We start from the raw sequence: 23,219 nt of genomic DNA on the forward strand, positions 1-23,219 counted from the left end.
TGTGCTGCCTGGGAACACAGTATATAACAAAGCCTCGTGGGAGTCTACCCCACAGGTTGTAGCCTTCAACGGGTGCCCACCTTGTGTTTGCCTGCATCAATGAAGCTAGCGGGTGCCTACCCCGCGTGTGTGCCAGGACGCGGTGCTCTGCACTTCGCGGGTGCCTACCCCGCACTAGCGCCGACCAGAATAACCACCGCATGCCGCCAGGGAGAGTAGCAGATTTAAAAACACTGCGGGAGCCTAACCCGCGTTAGCCGAGGAGCGGGAGTCAGGAGACTGAAGGCGGGAGGCCACCCCGCACTTCGGAAATGCCGGAGTACAAGCACATGTGAAGCGCTGCCAAGAGAACTCACCGCCGCCCCCCGGGGCGCAAGAGGAACCTTCGCAGCTGTGCCGGGGATCACCGCCGCCGGCCCGGGAGCCGTGCTGGGATTGGCACCGGCCGGAGCTCCACCAGGACGTCCCGCCCTTTCCCGAAGGAAGTCAGGTGTCCTGGAGCCTGATTGTGGGCGGAAGCAGGAAGTGCTGGGAGTTCGGGAGCCGGAGGGCTCCACACCTAAGTCCCAGAGGCCCGGTTGAAGACCGGCAAAGTGCTGCGGGAGGCGGGGCTCTCATGCACTGAGGAGAGGCCGTGCATGCAGCCTACGCGGTAGGGGGCCCCGTGTGTGGAGAGAGGTGGGCAGGGACTGCCGAGGCACAGTGCCGGTGCCTTCCCCGCCCGCGAGGACATCACGAACCAAACCACCTGCCCACTCCCCCACGAGAAGGAGCAGCAGTCGCAGGAATCCGGAGGAGCGGAGAGGAGCCCCGGTGAGTGGGGAACTGTTGGTGGAGGGGGATGGTAATGTGGCGCAGGGCCGGTGCCCGCCCCCCCGTTGGTCCTTCCCGGGGGACACCAAGAGTGTCCGTGCCGGCCTGGTTCCTCCAGCTGTTCCCACTGGGCAGGGGGCAGCTGCAACGGGTATGGTCACGCTGCAAAGAGGGGGCATTCGGGACCTTGAAGTACCAGAGAAGGGGCCTCCCCCGGAACGGAGTCGAGCTGGGACATACTCCCCTGGGGAGAGGCCCTCCGGATATGTGGGGAATATTTACTTAGGTGAGAGTGGCTACCCGTAGGGAACCCCTGAACAAGCCCTTGAAACTGCTTCATCCCTGTTGGCCCGGATTAACTCTGTGGTGGGCGAAATTAGTCCTGCCTAATGTCATGGTTTAGGCCCCTTCTAATGTGATGTTGTCAGTCTGAACCTGCTTAGGACCAATGGTGATGCCTATGCCTAACCGGATGTTTTGGTTCATCCCTAACGTCACGCCTAGAGCGTTGTCCCTACTCATGGCTGTGCCCCTAATGTTGTAGGCCTGATAGGTGTCCACCTATTGTGTGATGCCACTGTTAATGTTAGGCGCCTATGGTTCCTTTTTTTTTGCAGGAGACGCCAATGCAGGTCATACTGTGTTCTTACCCCTAATGTTTGATTCTAGGCCGATGCCATGCATGATGTGCTTTCACGCCTAATGTTTTATTTCATGCTGGCCTGCCCAAAGGCTGATGCCTAGTGGTTCATCCCCTCACGGTTACATTCCTGATGTTTCCTGTCAATTGATAACGCTGGTCTTTATTTCAGCCCTGCAAACTAATGGACTTACCTTTTTCTTGCTTTTCCCATTTTCCTTATAAATAATCCCCCTGGTATACATTGCCCTGGCGCCAGTTGGCGCCCCATTGTGATTACTGTGCCTTACTTTTGTATATTTTGAATAATACAAGAGTTATTCTTTTTCATCCAAATTGGTGTCTTGTCTCTTTTTGTGTGTGCCTGGTGTGTCGTCTGTGGGTACTGCGTGGATGCTTCACAAATGTCCTCAGGAGTTTGGCCTTCCCGCTCTGTACCATGCTACCCCCGTAGCATTGGTGACCCCATTTCTAACAGGAAGCTTCCAAATTTCATTATAGGCTGCATAAGCAAAACGTTTAGGACTTGGTGATCATGGGCTTAAAAAGAAATCTGCCAGATCAATGTTGCCTGATAAACGTGACAGGTGCTGTTTCACAGCTTGTAATGACGACTGTCCTAACCATTCCTGACATAATTTACCCACAGAATAAGTAGTAACAGACATTGAGTTTGCGAATCGTGGATCAGGTCTACTGAGTGTCAACCCACAAGATGCATTCGAAAAACGCAGCTGGCAAGCATTAGTGCTGAGGGGCTATATCAACCAGCCTAGGGTATTAATATTGGATGTGTTAGAAAGGGGATTTCTGGTTGGCTAAGGCTTGCGCCAAAGCAGGCAGAAACCACCACTCTAGTCAGGGCAAGGGAGTCACACGCCAAGATAACCCCTGCTCACCCCCTTGGCAGCTTGGCACGAGCAGTCAGGCTTATCCCGGAGGCGATGTGTAAAGCGTTTGTGCGCGCTCCCAGTAACAACACCCAAGGCCCACCACAAAGGAAACTCCACACAAGGTTATATATAAAAATAGCCTTTGTATTATATCAAACACATTAGATAATAAACACAAAATTTACACTGTGCCACTGGCACGGGCGGAATTTACAGGGGATTATATTTACAGGACAGGGCCACATGGGCCACTGTCAGGAATAAGCACTTGGTAGAACTAGCACTTTGTAGGAATAGCACTTAGAACATAGAATAATTGTAGCACCAAATAACAAGGGTAGAACACAACCAGTAACCACTGGTAAAAGGTAGGAACACACTACGCAACCCTAACCGCCTTAGGCATATATCACGCAGGGAACTATGAACTCACTTAATTAGATAAGCAATACTAGATAGCACAACCTCCTAAGCATGAAACACATTTAAAAATAGGAAACAAGCATAAAGGCAAAGCATATTATGCATAGATTGCATTAGGCAAGTAATCACATTTGCGACAAAAAACACATAACTGACCCCAGGCCAACTGGGTCTCTCAGGGGCTCACAGGCCCAATGTCCAGAATGTCTGGGCTGGCTGCGCAGGCAGCCAAAGAAGAATGTGCAAGGGGTCCTGGGGGCCTAAACGATGCAGCTGCGCACTAAGTGCTGGGTAGCTGGGAACCTGAGTGTGGCACCAGCGTGCCTCCTGACTCTCTTCTGGGGCTCTAAATAAACAACTGTGCCCCAAAAACCACATTGGAGCCTTGCAGGCTCTGGGAATAATCAACTGCGCCCTCAGGAGCCTCGTGGGCTCTAAATAACAATGCTGCCACAATGGGGGAGCGGCCCTCTGCCAACCGGGGCCGCTCTACCATCTGAAATGCCCCCGTTCACGTTGGAGCCTTTCAGGCTCTATCTAAAGTGTTGCCCAATTCCGTTGGAACCTCGTGGGCTCTAAACAAATGCTCTCGCGTTGGAGTCCCGCTCTGGGGACTCGTGAAACAATGGCCCCCGGAGCCCTCGTGGGCTCTGAATACAACTGTGCCTCTCTCAGGCACTACGAACAGGCCCGGAGCTTCCCTTCGGCCCGTCAGCACTCACCGGGCCGCTTCTTGGTCCCGGGACCATCCCCTCCCTGCGGCGGTGCGGCGGGGCTGCAGGCGGGGCTTGGGAGAGCCTCCCGGACTCCGTGGGGGCTCTCCGGTCTCTCTGCTTCCGCCGCGGGTCCCAGGCGGCACAGCCTCACCTCGTGGAGGCTCCCCCTGGCTCGAGGTGCAGGCTTGCTGGGCAGCCAATCACTGCGCGGCCCTGCAGAAGAGCCTCCAGGCTCAGTGGCGCTTGAACCAATGGTAGCGCGGCCCTTGGTGTGGAGGCGGGCTCAGTGCCTTCCAGGCAATCCCCGGGCCGGCAGCAGTGATAATCGGTCAAAACACGGGGTAAATTATAAAGCGGCAGTCATGCAGCAGGCAGTGCGGGGTGGGCACCCGCGCCGCAAATCAGGGCACAAGGCGGGGTAGGCACCCGCTAGGACGGCTCCCAATGCAAGCAAAATGCAGGGTGAGCACCTGCTTCCCCCCTAAATAAAAAGGGCAAGTGGCCAGTCAACCAGTGCTCCTGGCAAGGGGAATAAAACGCTTCCCAGGTGCTGCAGGCAAAGTATAGAAACAGTCCTTAGGAAGTCAGGGTGGGGCAAAGGCTGGGCCCAAGGGCCAGCTCACAGGGCCCTTCAGGCAGGGAGGCAGTCCCCAGTGGCGGTCCTCCTGGCGCCCACATCAGGAGCAGCAGGCCCCCCTCAAGATAGGATCAGGAAGAACAACATACAAGGGGTCACAGCCCCTTTTTATCCACATTTTCCCTTTGTCTCAAGGGTGCAGGGTGGGGGAAAACCAGACACAGCTAGTTCTGGAGCACTTTGTTGTGCTCAGCCCCCCTCCCCATTCAGAGGACAGGCTAGGGACATCAGTCGCTCCACAGGGGGCGGAGTCAGCATTATGTGGGGAAAGCCCAGCCTTATTCAGGTCCCAGGTGCACTCCTCCCTGCCATCAACATGCAGATTTCCCCATTTACCACCGGGCAGACCCATCCTGACTCTTGGAGCCAGGCACACCAGCCAGCCCCAGCCAATCACAAGCCAGACAGCAATTTCCTTTTATTACACAGACATGGCAACTTCTAGAAGTGGCCCTTCCACACCAGACACATTAAAACCTCACATCTTCGCGCAGCATTTAATCACACGAGTCCGCACATACCAGACTCGACCCTGCACTCCCAACACATCAGGAACTACCATGGACACATACATTCCCCATGCATTCCTATGGGAGGGCAGGCCAATCTCACCACACGCACTCAGAGAGCGCACACACTTTACACTGGGACACAGTGTTAAAGTGCGCAGAAGCCAAAATCAACTAACAACAAGTCACATATAAAAGCTAAAAGTTTAGGGGTGAACCTGCCAAAAGGGCCAAGTCCACCAGGATGCATTAAGGGTACCATTATGAACTAACTCCTGTAAGTAATTGGTCTCTTTTCAAAACATGAAAAGACTGTAACGGGGCAAGAACTCCATCACCTAAGTGCACAGCAGAGCGTTAAGGCAAATAATGACCATTAATCAAAAGGAAGAAGACTGTCATAAACCCAATCCACATGACGAGGAACACCAAAATAAGCACCATCCAAATGTATTTCCAGGGCGGAATGAGGTAATGCTTCCTAAACCAAGAATAGAAGATGCAACTACGGGTAGGCGGTTCCTCCATAGTAGAATCAGACGATGATGACGAAGAAGGTAAAGAAAAATTGTCTCTGTCAATGTAGTACCCAACTGTATCTAGTTGATGTAATGGTGGCCGGTCTGCATGAAAAGATGATTGAGGCACAGAATTCTGAACGGCCACAGCAATTCCCAGAGACGGCAAAACATATGTTTGAAGCATGGCTGGCAATGCTGACAACAGTGTAGGCGGCACATCTACCGAAGTCTCCATCTTGCTCACCACAATCGAAGGAGTCCCTTAGATGACACATTATTGGCCTGAATGTCATAGAAAAAGGAAAATCCCTTTGTGGAACATTTCTATACACGCTATTCAGTATTGGCCATCGGTGTATTTTGACATGTTCAAACAAAATGTAACAGTTCTCTTTGCGCCCTGGCAGTGGAGGCAAAATTACAGTAGGTGTACCCTTTAATCCAAGCACTGCGACTGGAGCACGGTAGGCGGAACCAAATTCTTCTTTGTTCTCAACCTTCTCGTAGACCAGATGTCCGACTTTAGGAAGCCAGCCCGTGACAGGGATCAGCTCCGCAGTGTCATCATTTGAGAGCAACTCAGCTTTTGCAAGCGTGTCACAAGTTGTTTGTAGATCCTGTAACATAGCACAATGGTTATTTACGTCAAATGTGGCAGCAGCTGCCACTACGTCTGGACCATCAAGATCAGGCACAAATATTTTAATACCAAAGAGCATTTCGTATGGGGTCCGCCCACCCAGAGATCTTCTAGCGAGATTATTAAGTGCACGTTGTACCCCGTACACATGAGCCAGCCAACTTCTGCCAGTACCTAAGACTCTAGCTGTCAAAGATTGCTTTAAATCACGGGTCATTCACTCCACTACTGAATTTCCCTCTGGCTGGTATGGAGATGAAAATTGCAATAATACTCCCAAAGACTTCATTGCATCCTTGTAAGCCTTAGAGGCAAATGCTGGACCCTGGTCAGAATGGAAGGTAACACACGGAAATGTTCCGATAAAGAAACGCAAATCCCTAATGACATTTCGAGCATCAGCACTACGTTGTAGCCAACCCAGAGGAATCTCGTGCACAAATCAACTGCAACTAAAATATGTTTATATGCTGTATCGGTCGTTAAAGGACCGCAGTGATCAAGATATATACAACCAAATGGTTTATTCGAAATGTAAAGCTGCGTATGTGGCGGACGTGCAACCATTGATGGTTTACTCTGTTGGCAAATGTCACAAGAAAGAACATAATTATGAGTCTGTCTATACAGTCCACGCCACAAATAATGCTGCTGCAAGAGGGACACGGTGGCCGAAACACCTGCATGTGCAGAGGCCATGCCCTCTTGGACTGCTATGATGCTAATACAACTGCTGTCGGACCCTACTCATGTAGCTGGCCATCTGCTGGATCCAGTTTTCACCAACATACCCTCACTCACTGCCCTGGCCACAATTCCCATGGGATGGTCTGACCATTTTTTGATCCCCATGTCCCTTCAGGAGATAACTCCCTTACGGAGCTTGGACCAGACATCCTCGCTTAAACGCCCTTGGCATAAGCTTGACTGGGACGCTTTCCAGGCCCGATTGTCTATTACATGTCCGAACCTCTCTAATGAGGCTTATAGGGACTGAACAGATTGGATCAGCCAGTCACTAGATGGTTTCATCCCTGAGAAACTGTCCCTGAACCATAAAACTTGATCCAATCCTTGGTACAATAGCGAGTTGGCTGACCTGCGCAAAGAGAGTAAAAGGCTGGAACGTATCTGGAGAAGGAATTTTATCATCAATGAGAAAGATATCTATCGAGCAGCAGTTAAAGGCTACCACAAGGCCATCCAATCGGCACGCGCTACATTCTATGCCGGCCTAATCCGCAACAGCGATAACCCGGCAAACAGCGTATTCTCGATACTCTCCACCCTCCACAACTACTGCAGATCAATGTAGGGCAGAAAATACAGTCCAACGAGCAATGTGAGGACCTTGCCTCTTTCTTTATTAGGAAGGTAGATAACATCTATAGGCCCTTCCCTGCCACAGTTACCACCCCTCTAATGGCAGGGTGTGATCAACCTGTCAATACCTTGGAGTCGCTGGCACCCATCTCCACAGACCAACTGCAAGGTCTCTGCAAGAAAATTAAATCTGGCTCACCTCCTGATCCCTTGAAACCAGAGAAATTTAGAAGGGTGCTGCCCACGATTATGCCCTCCTTGAAGCAGATAATTAATATGTTGCTTTCCACTGCCACCGTGCCCACCGTGCCCAAGGTGTGGAAACATGCTAAGGTGCTACCTTTACTTAAAAAGCCCCTGCTGGATCCGGCCGAGCCCGAAAATTATCGCCCCATCTCATTACTCCTGTGGGTAGCCAAGATCACGGAGGCGCATGTCATTTCACTTCTCTCAGATTTTCTGGCCAAGAATGACCTGTTGGACGCCTCCCAGAATGGTCTTTCGACCTGGTCACAGCACGGAGTCTGCTCTCTTGGCTGTGACACAACATCTTTGGTCTGCTCTGGACGCTGGGCAAACGTCGGCGCTGATCCTTCTGGATCTCAGCGCTGCGTTTGACACAGTGTCCCACGCCATACTGCTTCAACGCCTGGAGGAGGTGGGGATTGTCGCCTCGGCCTTGAAGTGGTTCACTTCATTCCTCAGTGAGAGGTCAATTATGGTTAGTGTTTCCCCTTTTGTCTCAGGCACTCACCCTATTAAACAAGGTGTTTCACAAGGTTCCTCCCTCAGTCCCCTCTTATTCAATCTTTATGTCCAACCGCTGGCCGCGGTGGCTAGAAACAGGGGACTGACCATGGTCTCCTATGCCGACGACACTCAGCTGGTGGTGGCACTCTCAGGCAACACCAAGAGGGACGCCCTAAAATTTCAGGCGATTTGGCGGTAGTCACTGAATGGATGACCACCAACTGCCTCCAGCTGAACGCCAGTAAATCAGAGGTGTTGTTGGTGGGAAAGGACCATGGTCTATGGAGTGAACATTGGTGGCTAAAAAGCCTGGGTAGCGCCCCCGCCCTACCTAAGCTAGCCTTCAAAAACATGGGGGTGTGGTTGGACTCATCGTTCAGCTATCAAGTACAAACGAAAAAGGTAGGAGGGACATGCTTTGGGCTCCTACGTTGTACCCTACTGGGGTTCTTTGACCCCCCCACGCGCCAGACTATCATTCAGGCAGCCATAATGTCCAGATTGGATTATGCCTTCTCTCTGTATCTAGGGGCAAACAAGGCCGAGATTGTTCGGCTACAACGAATACAGAACGCAGCAGCCAGATCGCTGATTGGCCTGCGCAGGTCTTGCTCGGTGACAGCCACCATCCATCGGCTACACTGGCTGCCGGTGGCTAGGAGAATTGAATTTAAGGCGCTTTGTATCACTTTTAAAGCCCTGAAGTTAAACACTCCTAGCATTCTGCCCAACCTAGTCACCCCCTACGTCCCCTCACGCCAGCTTCGTTCACTTGGCCAGCACTTGGTGAGGGCCCCAAGGATTTGGAGGGGGCGGGCAGGAGGCCGTTACTTCCGCAGTACGGCATCCCTTCTCTGGAACTCACTGCTCACTCACATTTGTAGCCATACTAACTATTTGGCTTTTAGGAAGGCCACAAAAACACATCTTTTCCCCACTGTTTAGTTTCTGCCTTCTCTCCATGCTTATTGCTCTGCTGACAGATCCGGGTTGCCCCTTTGCTGGGGCAGCTGTTGCGCTATACAAATAGCAGTAAAAAAAAAAGGGAAGCCTGTGGTCCTTATTGGGAATCAGCCGATCCCCAACAGACGGAATTGTAGCAGAGGGAACTTGTTCCGGAGACAGATGATAATAATATTTAGATGGGAAACCATGTGGGTAAGCCGTCCCATCTTTTGTGGCAGCTACTGCCGCAAGAATTTCATCATTAATTTTAGACATGGACCTTGTAACTGCTGATACTGAATAAGAGGCTACTGCAGATTTGGCCACCTCATCAGCCACAGAATTACCAACGGTACAAAAGGGGGTGGTAATGGACGGAGCATCTGAACCAATCAAACACTCACACCCAGTCAAAAGATCTGGGTTTAATCCATCACCGTTCTTTAGCCCACTCTGCCACCCCAGTTCAGAAATGGCTATATGCAAATCAGTCTGACCCTTTGCCTCAAGGGAACAGTCCATCCCGAACTGCCAAGCCATGCCTTCCCTGGACCGGAAACAAGCTTCCGAGGACCGGTTTCTGGCATTGCAGCCGTCTTCAGCCCGGCTTGCTTGAATCCAGTGGCAAAGTGAGCAAGGGACTCACGTCTGAGCATACCCTTGCCACTGGATTCAAGCAAGCCGGGCTGAAGACGGTTGGAATGCCAGAAACCGGTCCTCGGAAGCTTGTTTCCGGTCCAGGGAAGACATGGCTTGGCAGTTCGAGCTGGACTGTTCCCATGTGGCACAGGGTCAGACGGATTTGCATATAGCCATGTCTGAACTGGGGTGGCAGAGTGGGCTAAAGAACGGTGATGGATTAAACCCAGATCTTTTGACTGGGTGTGAGTGTTTGATTGATTCAGATGCTCCGTCCATCAGCACCCCCTTTTGAACCACAGAATTACCAACAGCATGTGCTCCCACACGCTGATGACCAAGAGTATGAATAACATGTAAGAGCGGCAAGCTTTCTTTAAGAGCCGCCACTCAAATCCAGAACGTTTTATGCTTTACTGCGCTACCCTTTGAATTTCGATAATAATTTTGAGACCAAAAGTAGAGACTGTCATTATAGAATTGTGTACAATAGAAATAGTCATAAACTTCAAGAGTAGGAACAGTAGGATCAGTGAATTCTAGAGCTAAAACCAAAGCACGTAACTCAGCTGGCTGTGCCGTGCAGTCTCCCAGAGACTTCGTGTGAACTAAGGACGACTTAAACTCACCCTCAACAATAGAACCAACCACAATGGCACAATCAGCTGAGTAAGCATGTTTAGAACCAATGGCCTGTTGCGGCAAACCATTGGTATAGACAAGACCCTTATATTGTTCAAGTGGAAGAAGAAACCGTGGCGCAGGATGAACTTGTTCATAATGTAGAAACTCCTGCGTCTGCAAAGATGGGTCAAAAATGAAGGAGAAATCAGACGATGTCTAAGAAGTCACCCACGGAATCCAACGTGGGTGTAAAGCTTTAGAATTCAGTACACTCGCCTTGGTTACCACCTCCATTGCGGGTATAGGCTAAACCATCAGAATGTGTTTGCCCTGAGACAGAGATCGCCATCTGAACAGCAGTAAGAATGTTCTCAATTGGAACAAAAGGCAACCCAGCCGATGTTTATTAATGAGACTTGTAGGTGATGCGGACAGCGTCCACCTCATTGAACGTCAGGTAGGTGAAACCCACCGTCCCAGGTGCAATCTGTATAACTAAGTTAGACTTATTATCATGAGTTAACAAAAAGTTGGTCGCTAGCAGATCAGGTTGCAATGACTGAAGAATGGATGTATGTTCCAGAGTCCAACTGGAAGACGAATTAGTAGGTTGTATCAACGCGTAAATCAGTTTGATACTTTGAGCATAATCAGGAATGTAAGTTCTCCTGAAATATTTTTTTTATTTTTAAGAGTAGAAGGAGGTTGCATTTGGGCACATTTCTTCAGAAAGTGGGGGGCCAACCCCCTGCCCTCATTATTGAGTTCATAACCCAAAAAGTGAACTGCCAAAAAGGGGATGTGCTACTTTGCAAAATTACATTTGTATCCTATGTCAGCAAATGACAAGATGATGCGATCCACACGCACCAGATGCCGTATCAAATAATCATCCATCAAATAAATGTAATCGACGTATGAGACTGCATCTGGATTAATGCTGTGTAACAGAGACACAACACGTGTGGAAAACGCACCCAAGCTATTCTTATACCCCCTAGGCAACCTTGTACATTTTTTCTGCTTGCTGACAATGGTAAATTTGGTCCAGCTTCGGCTCTCAGAAGCCAAATTGTGACTGTAAAAACCATTTGATATGTCCAAAGTAGTTTTGTACTTTTTCCGGACAGTGTTGTTTCTCAACGCAGAGCTGTGAGTGTTCTGTACGGCAAACGTACGAACATGGCTGTTCAAATTTCTGTAATCCAAAACTATACGATATGAACTGTCCGATTTCGATATCAGAAAAAGAGGATTATTCATTGACAAAACACAAGGTTCAATCACACCTTGATATTCCAAGTGTGTTAAAATATCACTAACGGCGGCTTTTGCCTCTCGTTTGATTGAGAATTGAGCTTGTGGTTGTGGCATGGCCCGTAAAGGTATTTCATGTGCTGGTGAATATTTATCCCAGCCCACCTGATTACGATGGACGGCTGGCATGAGGGCTAAAGCCCTTTCCTTCGCATATGCCTGTTTAGCCTCTTGAGGGACATAACTCGAAAAACTTGGGAGTATGACATCCTCCCCTCTTGAAGAAGCCAAAATAAATGGAGGAGGCCAATCCACCTCCACCAGTAAACTGTAATAAGATGAGGTGGGGTTATCCCAAAAGATACTTCTAATTGTACGTTCTATATCACCTTCAATTTGGATGACTATTTCATATTTCTATATTTCATATAGACACAAAAGTGTCAGTTGCTTTCGCCTCCAGATAAGGGCGCAGTGCCTCCAGCACAATGGTAACTTCCGCCGTGCTGTCTAGGAGGGTTACAACTCATCTCCAGTCCAGGAGACTGGTTCTCACCATCTGAGGCACATTTCGCTGTTACAGTGGTGACCTTTTTCTTCTGATGATAGGGTGGTTGTGCATTTAATTCATGTAGCTCTGCTATTGTAATTCCACGATAATTAGGGTGTGGTGTAAATCCCACCAAAATGGGCCATGTTTCTCTGTCGACCGATAAAGGGCCTAAGCAGACCGACGTAACAGGGTGAGGTTGGGCGCCATTAAACCAGATGGTGTGCACCCAAGGCGAACAACGGAACTTCAATGGACCTATATGGTCTATATTCTCGGGGAACCTTGGCGTGCATATATACATCATTTCCATCCACTGCAGGAAACGTCACCCAAGAATAAAAAACCTCAAAGCGATACGCAGCGTTTCGCTTCTACAACAAAGATATTGAATGCTCCTGCCCCTGAGACTCCATTTTGAGTTAAGTGCGCAGTAAGAGCAGCACGATTATGATCTGCAATCGCTATAGCCATTATGTAAAGAGGTTAGAAAGAATGATAGCACAATACCTGGAATAACGGTACGAAGAACAAAATCTTTCAAAATTCAAACTTGAAAAACATATAATCCCAAATACTGGAGGTTAACCTCACGCACCCCTGACGTCTCTGGTTACTGGCGAAAGGGTATTGTGGACAAGCACAAGCGCTACTCAGATGTTCCCGCAGATAAGTACCGGACCAAACGTTGGTGGCACAATGTTGCAGGGATTCTGCACATTCGCAGAACTATGCATGGGATTATGGGACCTTGGTGCATTGGGGCTGTGCCTTCCTACTCCCTTAGGATACCCAGGACCGACTAGCTATAGTGTCTCTCTCTCTCTCTCCTACTCACAAACGGAGTAACAAATGATTGGACACCCCAGAACATATCACTCCCTGATCTCTCGGATACAAGACACACCTTTTCGCTCACCTACTTGTACTCATTCACAATAGGATCAAACAGAAACACAAAGATAGTTTAAAACTTTTTTTTTTAACTAACATGCTCTTAAATGCAGTATACTTGCCACAACAAGCAGAAAGTTACTTATTACCAATATAGTTAGCATTGCAGTAAGGCCATATCTCATAAATGGAGACATAATTTTTTTAAGACGGTGGAGACAGTTCTACAGTGCCTAAACTCCCTCCCTCCTTTTGGTAAGTAGAATTATTATTATATAATAGAAGACAAATAGAATTTGTCAGCATACCCCATACCTCAGGAAATAGATCGTATTTCTACATCACAGGTGCTTGTCGCTCTTCTCCATGGAAATATCCCTCTCCAAGTGTGTGTCACCTAAGTGCGCGTTCCCACAATATCAATGTATGAGTTCCCGCCTATAGCAGCTGCCCCGGTATGTTATGTCTAGGTGCTAGAGCCTGACCAGAACAGAATAACAAGAGGCATTGTTTATTGACCTTGCTCACAGTGTTCAGACTAAACTCCAGGAACAGACAGGGAAGAGCACAGTGAAGTGTTCTCATGTGAAAGGTAAAAACTGAGACGTGCAAAACAAAAGCATGTAGTGTTGTGCCCAAAAGCAGCAGCATGGCTACCGGGCTCATGCTAACTTAACAATGCCTTTAATGCCCCTATCAACCTTATGACACTCCTCCGTACAGTCACGCTGCCCCCTGCGTACAGTCATATTTACAACCACGTACATATGTCAGTGCCATCTGGCTGTCTCCGAGTATCCAATGATGGAGCGATGTGTTCAAAACAGACTGATCCAGCAGGCACATAGGGCAGGCCCGCACTTCACTTAGGGCCAGATGTAGGTTCCATTTACCGATTCTAAAATACCAAATTTTACCGATTCGGTATTTCAGAAACGGTAAATGGGATGTAGGTAAGTATTCGGTAAAGTTTACCGAATCCGTAATATTCGGTAATTACCGATTCGGCCTAGAGGCCCATAGGAATGAATGTGAATTACCGATTCGGTAATGGGGGAACACATTCAAGGGTGGCAGGGTGTCACATTGACACCCTGTTGCACCCCTGAATAGTGAATGGGTGAACATGTGGCAGACATACATGCCCTAAGGGCATGTATGTCTGCCACATGGCACTTTTGATAAAGCAGCATTTTCATAAATTATGTATTTTGTTAAATTTGGTTCCTTTTTTGGTTTTCTTTTATTTTCTAGGATATACGTGGCAACTCCAGAAGAAGGCGCTGGTCGCCGAAACGCGCGTAGAGAATTATTTTGTTGATGCCACTTTTTAAACTTGATTCTATATAAATTTTTAACTGTGCATTAAATGTTTATTGTGGATTCATTATTCATTATGCAATGAGAAATATTTTCTTTTTAATTCTATGACTTGAATTACTTATTTGTTTGTAATTGACTCTTTTAACTTGGTCAGCAATAAAAACTGAATTTAGACCTACTCACATCCTTTCTTTTTATATTCATTTTATTGAAACAGGAAAAGTCTGTGGTTTAAGTGCCTTGGTTGTTAAATACCGAATCCTTAACCATGCAATGCACTCATTTGAGTGCTCCCTACATTTCAGATTCGGTAATTTACCGATTCAGTATTTTAAGGAATCTGTAATTTACTAATTCCTTAAATTACCGATCCGGTAAATTACCGAATCTGAAATGTAGCCACCTACATCTCAATAGCCTAATACCGGTCGGTAACAGCCGAAATTCGGTAATTTCGGCCGTTATCGACCGGTATTGGGCGACCTACATCTGGCCCTATGTGCTTAGATACAGTTCCGGCCAGTGGTATGACGCATTGTGCCCTGAGCCTTATTTTAACCATGCCTTCTCTGTACCCCCATCCAGGATCTCCCTCCACATCCTGACCCTGAACGTCAAGAGCGAGAAGGTGTACACGCGGCAAGGAGTCCCCATCTCCGTAACTGGCATAGCCCAGGTAAGGCACTTGTCGACCAGGCCCAAGGTTTCGGGTTATCCAGGACTACATGGGGCACAGAACGAGCTGCAAGGCAGCGGTTTTGTGTTGGTTCAGGATCTGATGCTCGCCACCAGGGTAGCGCTCTCTCATGTTATAAAGATCTCACAAGCCCAGACAGCAGAGCTATCTCTCATGTCATAAAGATCTTAGAAGCCCAGACAGCTGAGTTCTCTCCCATGTTATAGAGATCTTAGAAGCCCAGAGAGCAGAACTATTTCTTATGTTATAGAGATCTTTCAAGCCCAGACAGCAGAGCTATCTCTCATTTTATGGAGATCTTACAATCCGGGACACCAGAGCTATCCCTCATGCTATGGAGCTATTTCAAGTCCAGGCAGCTGAGCTATCTTACAGACACAGGCAGCACAGCTATCGCTCAGGTCACACTGATCACACGGGATCTGGAAGCATAGGCATCACTCAGGTTACACAGAATTTACAGCCGCAGCCTGAGGTGTTATCATTCAAGTGATACAAATCCCAAAGTATAAAATATCAAAACTTGCCTTCAGATTTAGAAAGACCTTCATGTTCAGGTAAAAGGTATCCTACAGGTTATCCAGATCTTATACATGTGGGACCCGATTCACAAAGGTAAACTTAGTCCAAAAGTCTAACTTTAGACCTGAAGTCTAATTTTAGGCCTGAAGTCTAACTTTAAAGCTGAAGTTATAAGTTTAGATGTGAAGTCTAACTTAGACCTGCAGTCTAACTTTAGACCTGAAGCCTAACTTTAGACCTGAAGCCTAACTTTAGACCTGAAGCCTAACTTTAGACCTGAAGCCTAACTTTAGACCTGAAGTCTAACTTTAAACCTGAAGTTATAAGTTTAGATGTGAAGTCTAACGTAGACCAAAAGTCTAACTTTAATATTTTTCGGTATTCACAAAGGTAAGTTACTAAAAGTAGTAGTAAAGTTACTTACTACTAGTCAAAATTACTAGTAGTACAGTTTCTAGTAGTAACTTACCTTTGTGAATTCCGAAAAGTAGTTAAGTTAAACTTTTGGTCTAAGTTTAAACATTTGGTCTGAACTTAGACTTTAGGTGTACAGTTGGACTTTTGGTCTAACTTTACCTTTGTGAATTGGGCCCTTACATTTCAGTTATCACCGGCGTCTTTCAGATTACCAGATATTATTTAGACAGCACAAGTATCCCTCAGGCTACACAGACTTTAGGAATCTAACAACTAAACTACCCATACAGTTATTCAGATTTTAGGAGCTCGGACAGCAGAGCCATCCCCCAGATTACTCAGATTTTACCTGCTCAGGCTTCTGACAGCAGACCTGTCCCTCAGTTTCCCTAGCTCATCACACAGTGATTATCCCTCAGGCAACACACATCTTTCTCTGACGACTCAATAGCGACAAAGCAGCCCTGCGGTCTCTGATTCAGCAGGCAGGTCACCAATGAGGACAGATTATTTGATGGTGTTGCCTGGGCCCCTCACATGTTCCTTCTGGGCAGATTTGCCCACCTCCCTCCAAGCAATCCTTCTTCTGCGGACCCCAGGGTGCCTTGCTGCGTTAATAGGCACCAGCGACTTCTACGTTTCTGCCGACTGACCTAACATGGTTTCTGTGTGCGCTCTTCGTTTGTTGCCATTGATGCCACTTGATGTTTGGTCTTTGCTCCACATCTACCTTCTCACCACCTTCTCTCCTTCCTCTCCCCCCCTTCTTACCACTACGGCTCCTGCTCCTTCACAGGTGAAGATCCAAGGGCAGAATAAAGAGATGCTGGCAGCCGCGTGTCAGATGTTCCTCGGGAAGTCAGAGAATGAGATAGCCCACATCTCGCTGGAGACTCTGGAGGGTCACCAAAGAGCCATCATGGCCCACATGACGGTCGAGGTAAGGCATTCTGTGGCTGCTTGTGAGGCATCCCACCCACTCTGTCCATCTCCTCCACCTGATTTGTTTCATGGTTCATAGCAGGCGCCGTGCGGTGGAACCACCTCTCTGGTAGTGGCCAACCATGCAGACATGGTCTTCCTGTTTTACTTCTTATCATCGGGTTTCTCCAAGGCATGTATGTCCCATCATCAATGACCATAGAGTGGGAGCGCAGAAGCGGCTCTGGAATGGGGCACAGCTCGGTCTGTGTAGGTTTCAGGGCTGTTGATGTGAGGGATCTAAAGGGGCTTAGCCTCTTTCCACTGAGAACATGGGACTCGATTACTACGAAGGAGCAGCCGCGTGGTGATCATACAAACAGATGATTGTGGATTCACGAGCATCAATCAATCAATCAAACATTTGTAAAGTGCGGCACATCATGGGTGAGGATCTCGAGTCACTGGAGGTGTAGGCTGCTCTGTGGTGGTTTGTTCATTCAAACATCCAGGTCTTGAGTTCTTTCCTGAATTGCTGGAGCGACGGTGCAGTCCTGATGTGCAGGGGGAGGTTGTCCACCCCTTGGCTACCAGGTGCGAGAAGGAGCATCCTCTGCTGTTGGTTTGGCAGATCCTCGGGTATCTGCGAGGGAGAAAAGAGCTTACTGCAAGTGCGTGTTAATAAGTGCATCAGGAATGGTTAAAAGAAATCTCAAACCCCTCACGCTACCATTTCCCCAAATTTTCTAAAGGGCCTGGTTGGGGTAGCCATGTGTATCCCCTTCCATGTGGGAGGGTGGGTTGGACATATAAGCAGAATAACTCAGGGTCTTAGATCAGTAGGTTCTTCGACCCTAGAAGCAGAGACTGTGTGGGTCACTGTGGGCTTCCAGTCCACTCATGTCTGCTAGTCTCCTGCAAACATCTCCCCCCGTGAGCTCAGCCTGGTCTCTAACCTTAACCCGTTGACATGGCATCCACTCTGTCCACCCCCCGTCTTTTGTAAATGTGTTTCGTCCTTCTTCCCTGTTGGTTTTGTTCCCTCACCTTTTCTTGGTCCTCTCTCTCCAGGAGATCTACCAGGACCGGCAGAAGTTCTCGGAGCAGGTTTTCAAGGTGGCATCATCGGATCTGGTGAACATGGGCATCAGCGTGGTCAGCTACACTCTGAAGGACATTCGCGATGACCAGGTAGGGGGGTGGCATCTTTGTCTACAGTGGGAAGAGGGTGTCTAGAGGTGGACACTGCCCTGCCATCAGTGTTGATCATGCTGGAGGCACCTGATAAGAGGTTCTTGGGAGGCAGAGGATGAGTGTTCTTCAAAGCCATATTACCTGCACTCACTCAGGGACAGATACACATTACCTTGCCTGCCGCACCTGTCTTGTGATGATCTGTGTTATATTTTGGTTATATTTCTAGCTCTCATCTTACTCATGCCAAGGCACTCCAGTGATTCGTGGGCAGGAAGTACTCTGCTCCGTAGTGTGTACTTGGTTGGAAGAGTGTAGGCTGGCAGTGTGGGTTCTGTGGGAAGCTTTTTGTGTTGTGTGTGATGGCCGGAGTGGTGCTCTTACCTTGCCATTTGTTGCTACGTTGAGCGTGTACTACATCAAAGAGGAGGATGGAGGGTTTAAGTTTTCTATTTATGCTGTGTTTGGCTGGAAGGATGCAGTTTGCTGTTCTGGCCTGTGTGTGACCTGTTTCAATGCCATGTGTGCCAAGCAATGAGTTGTCTTCCTAGTGTCTCTGTGGTCATATATCTGCTCGTATGCTTGGAGAGGAGCGATAGTTAGTGAGAGTGCGGCCTTTCCATACCTTTTGGGAAGGTCTGGTTCTAGATCTTGGAGGACAGATGCAGTTTCCTGCTCCAGTCCCACCCTTCTTGTGTTGCCGAATGGTTATGTTTGTTGGGTTGGTTTGGAAAGTTCTCCGACCAGATCCCCACTCCCCCAATATTTGTTTTCTCCCATCAACTGTGGGGTAGACAGAATAATGTTACGGTATAAAGGGTCCCCACCCAGTGGTATGAGAAGTTCAGCTTCTGTTCTGATTTCATCTTCGGATCCTGCCCAGTAGACAGCAGGGACCCTACTTTAGGTCTGCCATACTAGCAAACAGGGAGTGAAGGAAAGAGCAGGGCCACTTGCATGCACCCTATATCTGTGTGGATTACCTGCCCCAGCCCCTCTCACACTCATGTTTGTATCACGCTGGTGAGCTGCTAGAGCGATCCTCGTTCCAGGAGGTGCACGTCAGCGCCCCAGTGTGACCAAGTAAAAGAACCATCATTGTGATCAGTTTATCTTCTCTAATGCCTTCTTTCTAACAAGATGAAAGCACCAGGGATGGAACTCCAGCTTTGGTGCAGCTGGGACCCCTCTGTGTTTTTACACAGACCACCAGTTTCTTCAGGCATAATCAATTCTCCATAATCCACTCGGAGATGGACGCCATATCAGAAAACGTGGTGCCAGGAATGAGTCTCTCACACAAGACAGTTTATTTCTTTTGCCTGTTTTTACCACCTTCTTGTGTTCCAGGTGGTCTTGTGGGACTCTCAGCTTTGGTGGGAGAGGTTGATCATTTTGCTGTCTGTGTGGAGAAGGAGGTTCCACTGAAGCATAACGTTTTGTAGTGTTGGATCAACAGTAGGGTGTTTTGGGTCTAGAGTGAAGAGTTCAATTGTAGGAGAATTTTGCGAGTTTTACTGGGATGAAGTTTGGAGTGCAGCTGTAGGGGGGCAGGTAGGTGATGCATAGTGGCTTGAAGAGCAGCATCTAGCCACGAGTAGCCAGTAAAGGTCTATGGTATTGTGATGCTGCAGGCAGAAATGTAGTAGATATGGCTCCCACATTTTGGATTGTAATCTCTGCCTTCCTCCTTGCCTCTTCAGGAAGCAAATCCCTCTTCTAATCTCTGCTCTCCTCCTTGCCTCTTCAGGAAGCAAGTCCCTCTTCTAATCACTGCCCTCCTCCTTGCCTCTTCAGAAAGCAAGTCCCTCTTCTAATCACTGCCCTCCTCCTTGCCTCTTCAGAAAGCAAGATGTAGGAAGAGTGGGGCACCTAGTCAGAGGTGATGGAACTAGGTAGGCGGTTGAATGGAGCTTCTGTAGGAACCATAGGTGTAGGAAGATGCAATGAAGATTTTGTACGGTGTAGAAGGCACTTCTTCTAACTTGGTTCACTTTAGGGACAACTTCTCACTTGCCAATCCTATATTTGCTTATTCCTTTCCCCACTGCCCTTCTCTCTCTTAGGATTGCTTGAACTCTCTCAGCTGCTGGTTACGTATTCCTTATTTTCGACATTCTCTTAGGAGTACCTGCACTCGCTGGGAAAAGCCAGGACGGCACAAGTTCAGAAAGATGCCAGAATGGGAGAAGCAGAAGCGAAACGTGATGCAGGCATTAAGGTGAGATCATCTGGGTGCCGTGGAAATTAAGCGTGTGCAAACCAGTGTCTAGATATATTGATCTTTGAAACTAGCAGGACACATCTCTCTCACACCTTCTTACCTGCCTCCCACAGCGCCATCACCACATCTTTTTTTTCTAATTTTGTAATATCGTCTGATGTCTGCGATCTGTGAGCTAATCCTTCGTTTTAACCCTGGCTCTCTTACTTTCTCCATTCCATGGTGACATTACGGAATTCTAAATGATGTTCTGAAGTTTCTGACTGCCCTACAATAACCCCGGAGAGAATGCGCACACATGGTTCGCAGAGACATGATCGCAGTCAGAAAGAAAGCACAGGAGCATAATACTTGTCAGTCTAACCTGAGGACATACCCTGTTTTGAGTAAAATTAGGACACAATCCAGATGTATCCCTTTTTGAACTTCTGCCAAGCAATTCTGATATACAGATAATTTGAATGTGTGCCTCCAAGGAGTTGCATTAGGTGCTCTAGGAAGTGTCTTAGGTGCTTTGAGCTACAGTGTCAAAGAGCTGGACCCACGCCACTCACCCTACCGCCTCCGTTTTGCTTCTTTACACTGAGAGTCCTGTGTATACACAGTTTCTAGTGTTGACCACTCTTGAGAGAACCCTTTTCTGCTCATGGTTGGGTTAGTCCCTCTTCTAATCTCCACTCTCCTCCTTCCCTTTTCAGGAAGGAAGTCCCTCTTCTAATCTCTGCCCTCCCTCTTGCCTCTTCAGAAAGCAAATCCCTCTTCTAATCTATGCCCTTCTCCTTGCCTCTTCAGGAACCTAGTCTCTCTTCTAATCTCTGCCCTCCTCCTTGCCTCTCCAGAAAGCAAGTCTCTCTACTAATCTTTGCCCGCCTCCTTGCATCTTCAGGAAGTCAAGTCCCTCTTCTAATCTCTGTGCTCCTCCTTGCCTCTTCAGAAAGCAAGTCCCTCTTCTAATCTTTGCCCGTTTCCTTGAAATGACGGTACACCACTCCGCCATTGAACTCCTTTAGGTTGAGGACCAAACGAGCACCTCCTCCCTTTTTCTCTACGAGAAACACGTTGCTGACGAATCCCTGCAGATGAGGCGTCGTGGAGACGATGGCCCCTTTGGCCAGAAGAGAAGCGACCTCTGCGGAAATGAAGTTCTAATCTTGTTAGGAAAAAACAAGTGGAAGAGGCCGATGACGTTGGTGAGGGTGACTGTAAAATTCTATTTTGTAACCTTGCACCGTCTCCAACACCCAGGCATCGTTTGAGATTAATCGCCAATTTTGGAGAAAAAAATGCAGCCTGCCACCCAAAATCACATCTGAAGCGAGAATCAAGCTCACCTGAGGTTGAGGAATCTGGACGTCCTCCCTGGTTGCTGTTGTAACCGCCTTTTCTGTATTGTCCTCTGCCTTTCCGAGAGGGATAGAAATTGGATTTTCCAGAGGAGTAATCCTGACCACCTTTTTGGCACATGAAACCTCGTTGAGAGTTCGGGTCCGAACCACGGCTGAACGAGCATCCCCGTGGTCCGGCCCTGCCAAAAACCGGGCGAAAGGCCCGGCGCAGATTGGATTGGGCCTGATCCAAACCGTTAAATGTGGCCACAAATTTGGTGAGTTCTTTAAGGAAAGGGGAGCCAAACAGCAAACCTTGGGCTTGGGGCCCTGATTCGGAAGAAGCCAAGTCCGTGAGCTTGGGATCTAGTTTAATCAAAATAGAGCGATGACGCTCAGAAGAAAGAGCACAGTTGGCATTTCCCAAGATGCAAATAGCTCGCTGCGACCAACCTACTAATTCATCTGGATCAATTAGAGCGCCGGATTCTTTGGCCCGAAAGCCCAAGTCAAGAATTTTAGCCAGGGGACCCAGATGGTCCAGCATCTTGTCCTGGCAGGACCGCCAGGACCGGTCTAAACCCTTCTTGGGGTCTTTGGAATACTTCTTCATATAAGTGACCATGGTGGGGTCCACTTCAGGGGTCTCTGCAAGCTTATCTGCGAGGTCCGGACGCGCTCGCACATCCTTTTCAAAGGGCTGACGTATATGGCTTTGGATATAATCTGCCACCTCAGGAGAGGGCAACCAGGACGAAGAATTAGGATGAACAATGTCGGTCGCGCCAAAAGTTAGCAACTGAGGGGTAGAAGGAGCATTAACAAAACGTTCCTTACGTGTCTTCTTGGAAGGAGGCGGCTTTGCTGGTTCAGAGAATGAAGAAGAAGATGAAGCGCCATCATCAGAATCAGAAATGGGGGTAGAAAGGCCAGACGTAGCAGGTTTCTTGGAGGGAGGCGCAGAAGACAGATTCTTTGCCAGTTTTGTGAAATCAGAATGATGGGGATTCTTGGGAAACTTCTTAGCGTGCCCAGAAGATTGAGGCAACCAACCTTGTTGCGCAGCGTAGTCGGACAAATGACGTTTCAGAGGGGCAATGGCCTGAAACAAAGCCTGACCCATGAAATCATCCACAGAGCCAGAGGGCTCCTCATCTTCATAATAATAACCTTCCTCATCGTAATAGTCTCCCATGGCGACAAGAATCTGCCAATGAAATGCCCACCGGAAGGAGAAAGGTAATTTCAATAGCCAAGGCCAATTCAGGGGGAGTGGAACCCAAAGCAAGTCAACAACGCAGGAGAACCTGTCAAAAATATATATCATGAGTGGAGGTAGGGCTTGCTCAACAAGAAGTAATAAAGCCACTCTAGGCAGAGCCTATGCAAATGTTACAACCCCCCAACTATACTGTTAGAGGGCGTATATGGGGACCATACGACAGGCTTGTGGGCACGCTGAAGAAACAGCCGTCAACATCACTTCCTGAGACAATGCGCCGACAAAGGAAAACCGGGCTTGTCAGAGCGAATTTAAACAAGGCTGACACACATGCGCGAACAGCCGCCTGCCGAAGAGGGAGACGCGCGAGCTTCGCGTCTCTCGGTCCCCTATCTCCCGCTCCACATACAAGAACAGACGGGGACAACGCGCGCCTGCACCGGGGAGGTGTCACAGGCTCCCTGAACAAACGCCGGTACAAAGAACCGTTTAAGCCGAATGAATATTAAACACCTGCAAAACTGCTACAAAGCGGAACAATACCAAGCGTACAAAGCGGCAAATTACGAGTAAGAGCAGCGCAAAGGCAATACATTCATA

The 23,219-nt window shown here is 48.4% G+C and overlaps 1 protein-coding gene across 2 annotated transcripts in view; it reads left to right on the forward strand.

The window, feature by feature from the left end:
* Positions 1–23,219, forward strand: part of LOC144754145 (flotillin-1-like) — a 229,764-nt gene that overhangs the window by 105,242 nt on the left and 101,303 nt on the right. For both annotated transcript variants that reach the window (XM_078641724.1, XM_078641725.1), the window contains exons 4-7: positions 14,683–14,773; positions 16,530–16,673; positions 17,726–17,845; positions 19,974–20,069. In XM_078641724.1, coding sequence (XP_078497850.1) covers positions 14,683–14,773; positions 16,530–16,673; positions 17,726–17,845; positions 19,974–20,069 — 451 coding nt within the window. The remainder of the gene's footprint in view (positions 1–14,682; positions 14,774–16,529; positions 16,674–17,725; positions 17,846–19,973; positions 20,070–23,219) is intronic.

The sequence above is a fragment of the Lissotriton helveticus genome, chromosome 5_1, assembly GCF_964261635.1.
Source record: "Lissotriton helveticus chromosome 5_1, aLisHel1.1, whole genome shotgun sequence".
Taxonomy (NCBI): Eukaryota; Metazoa; Chordata; class Amphibia; order Caudata; family Salamandridae; genus Lissotriton; species Lissotriton helveticus.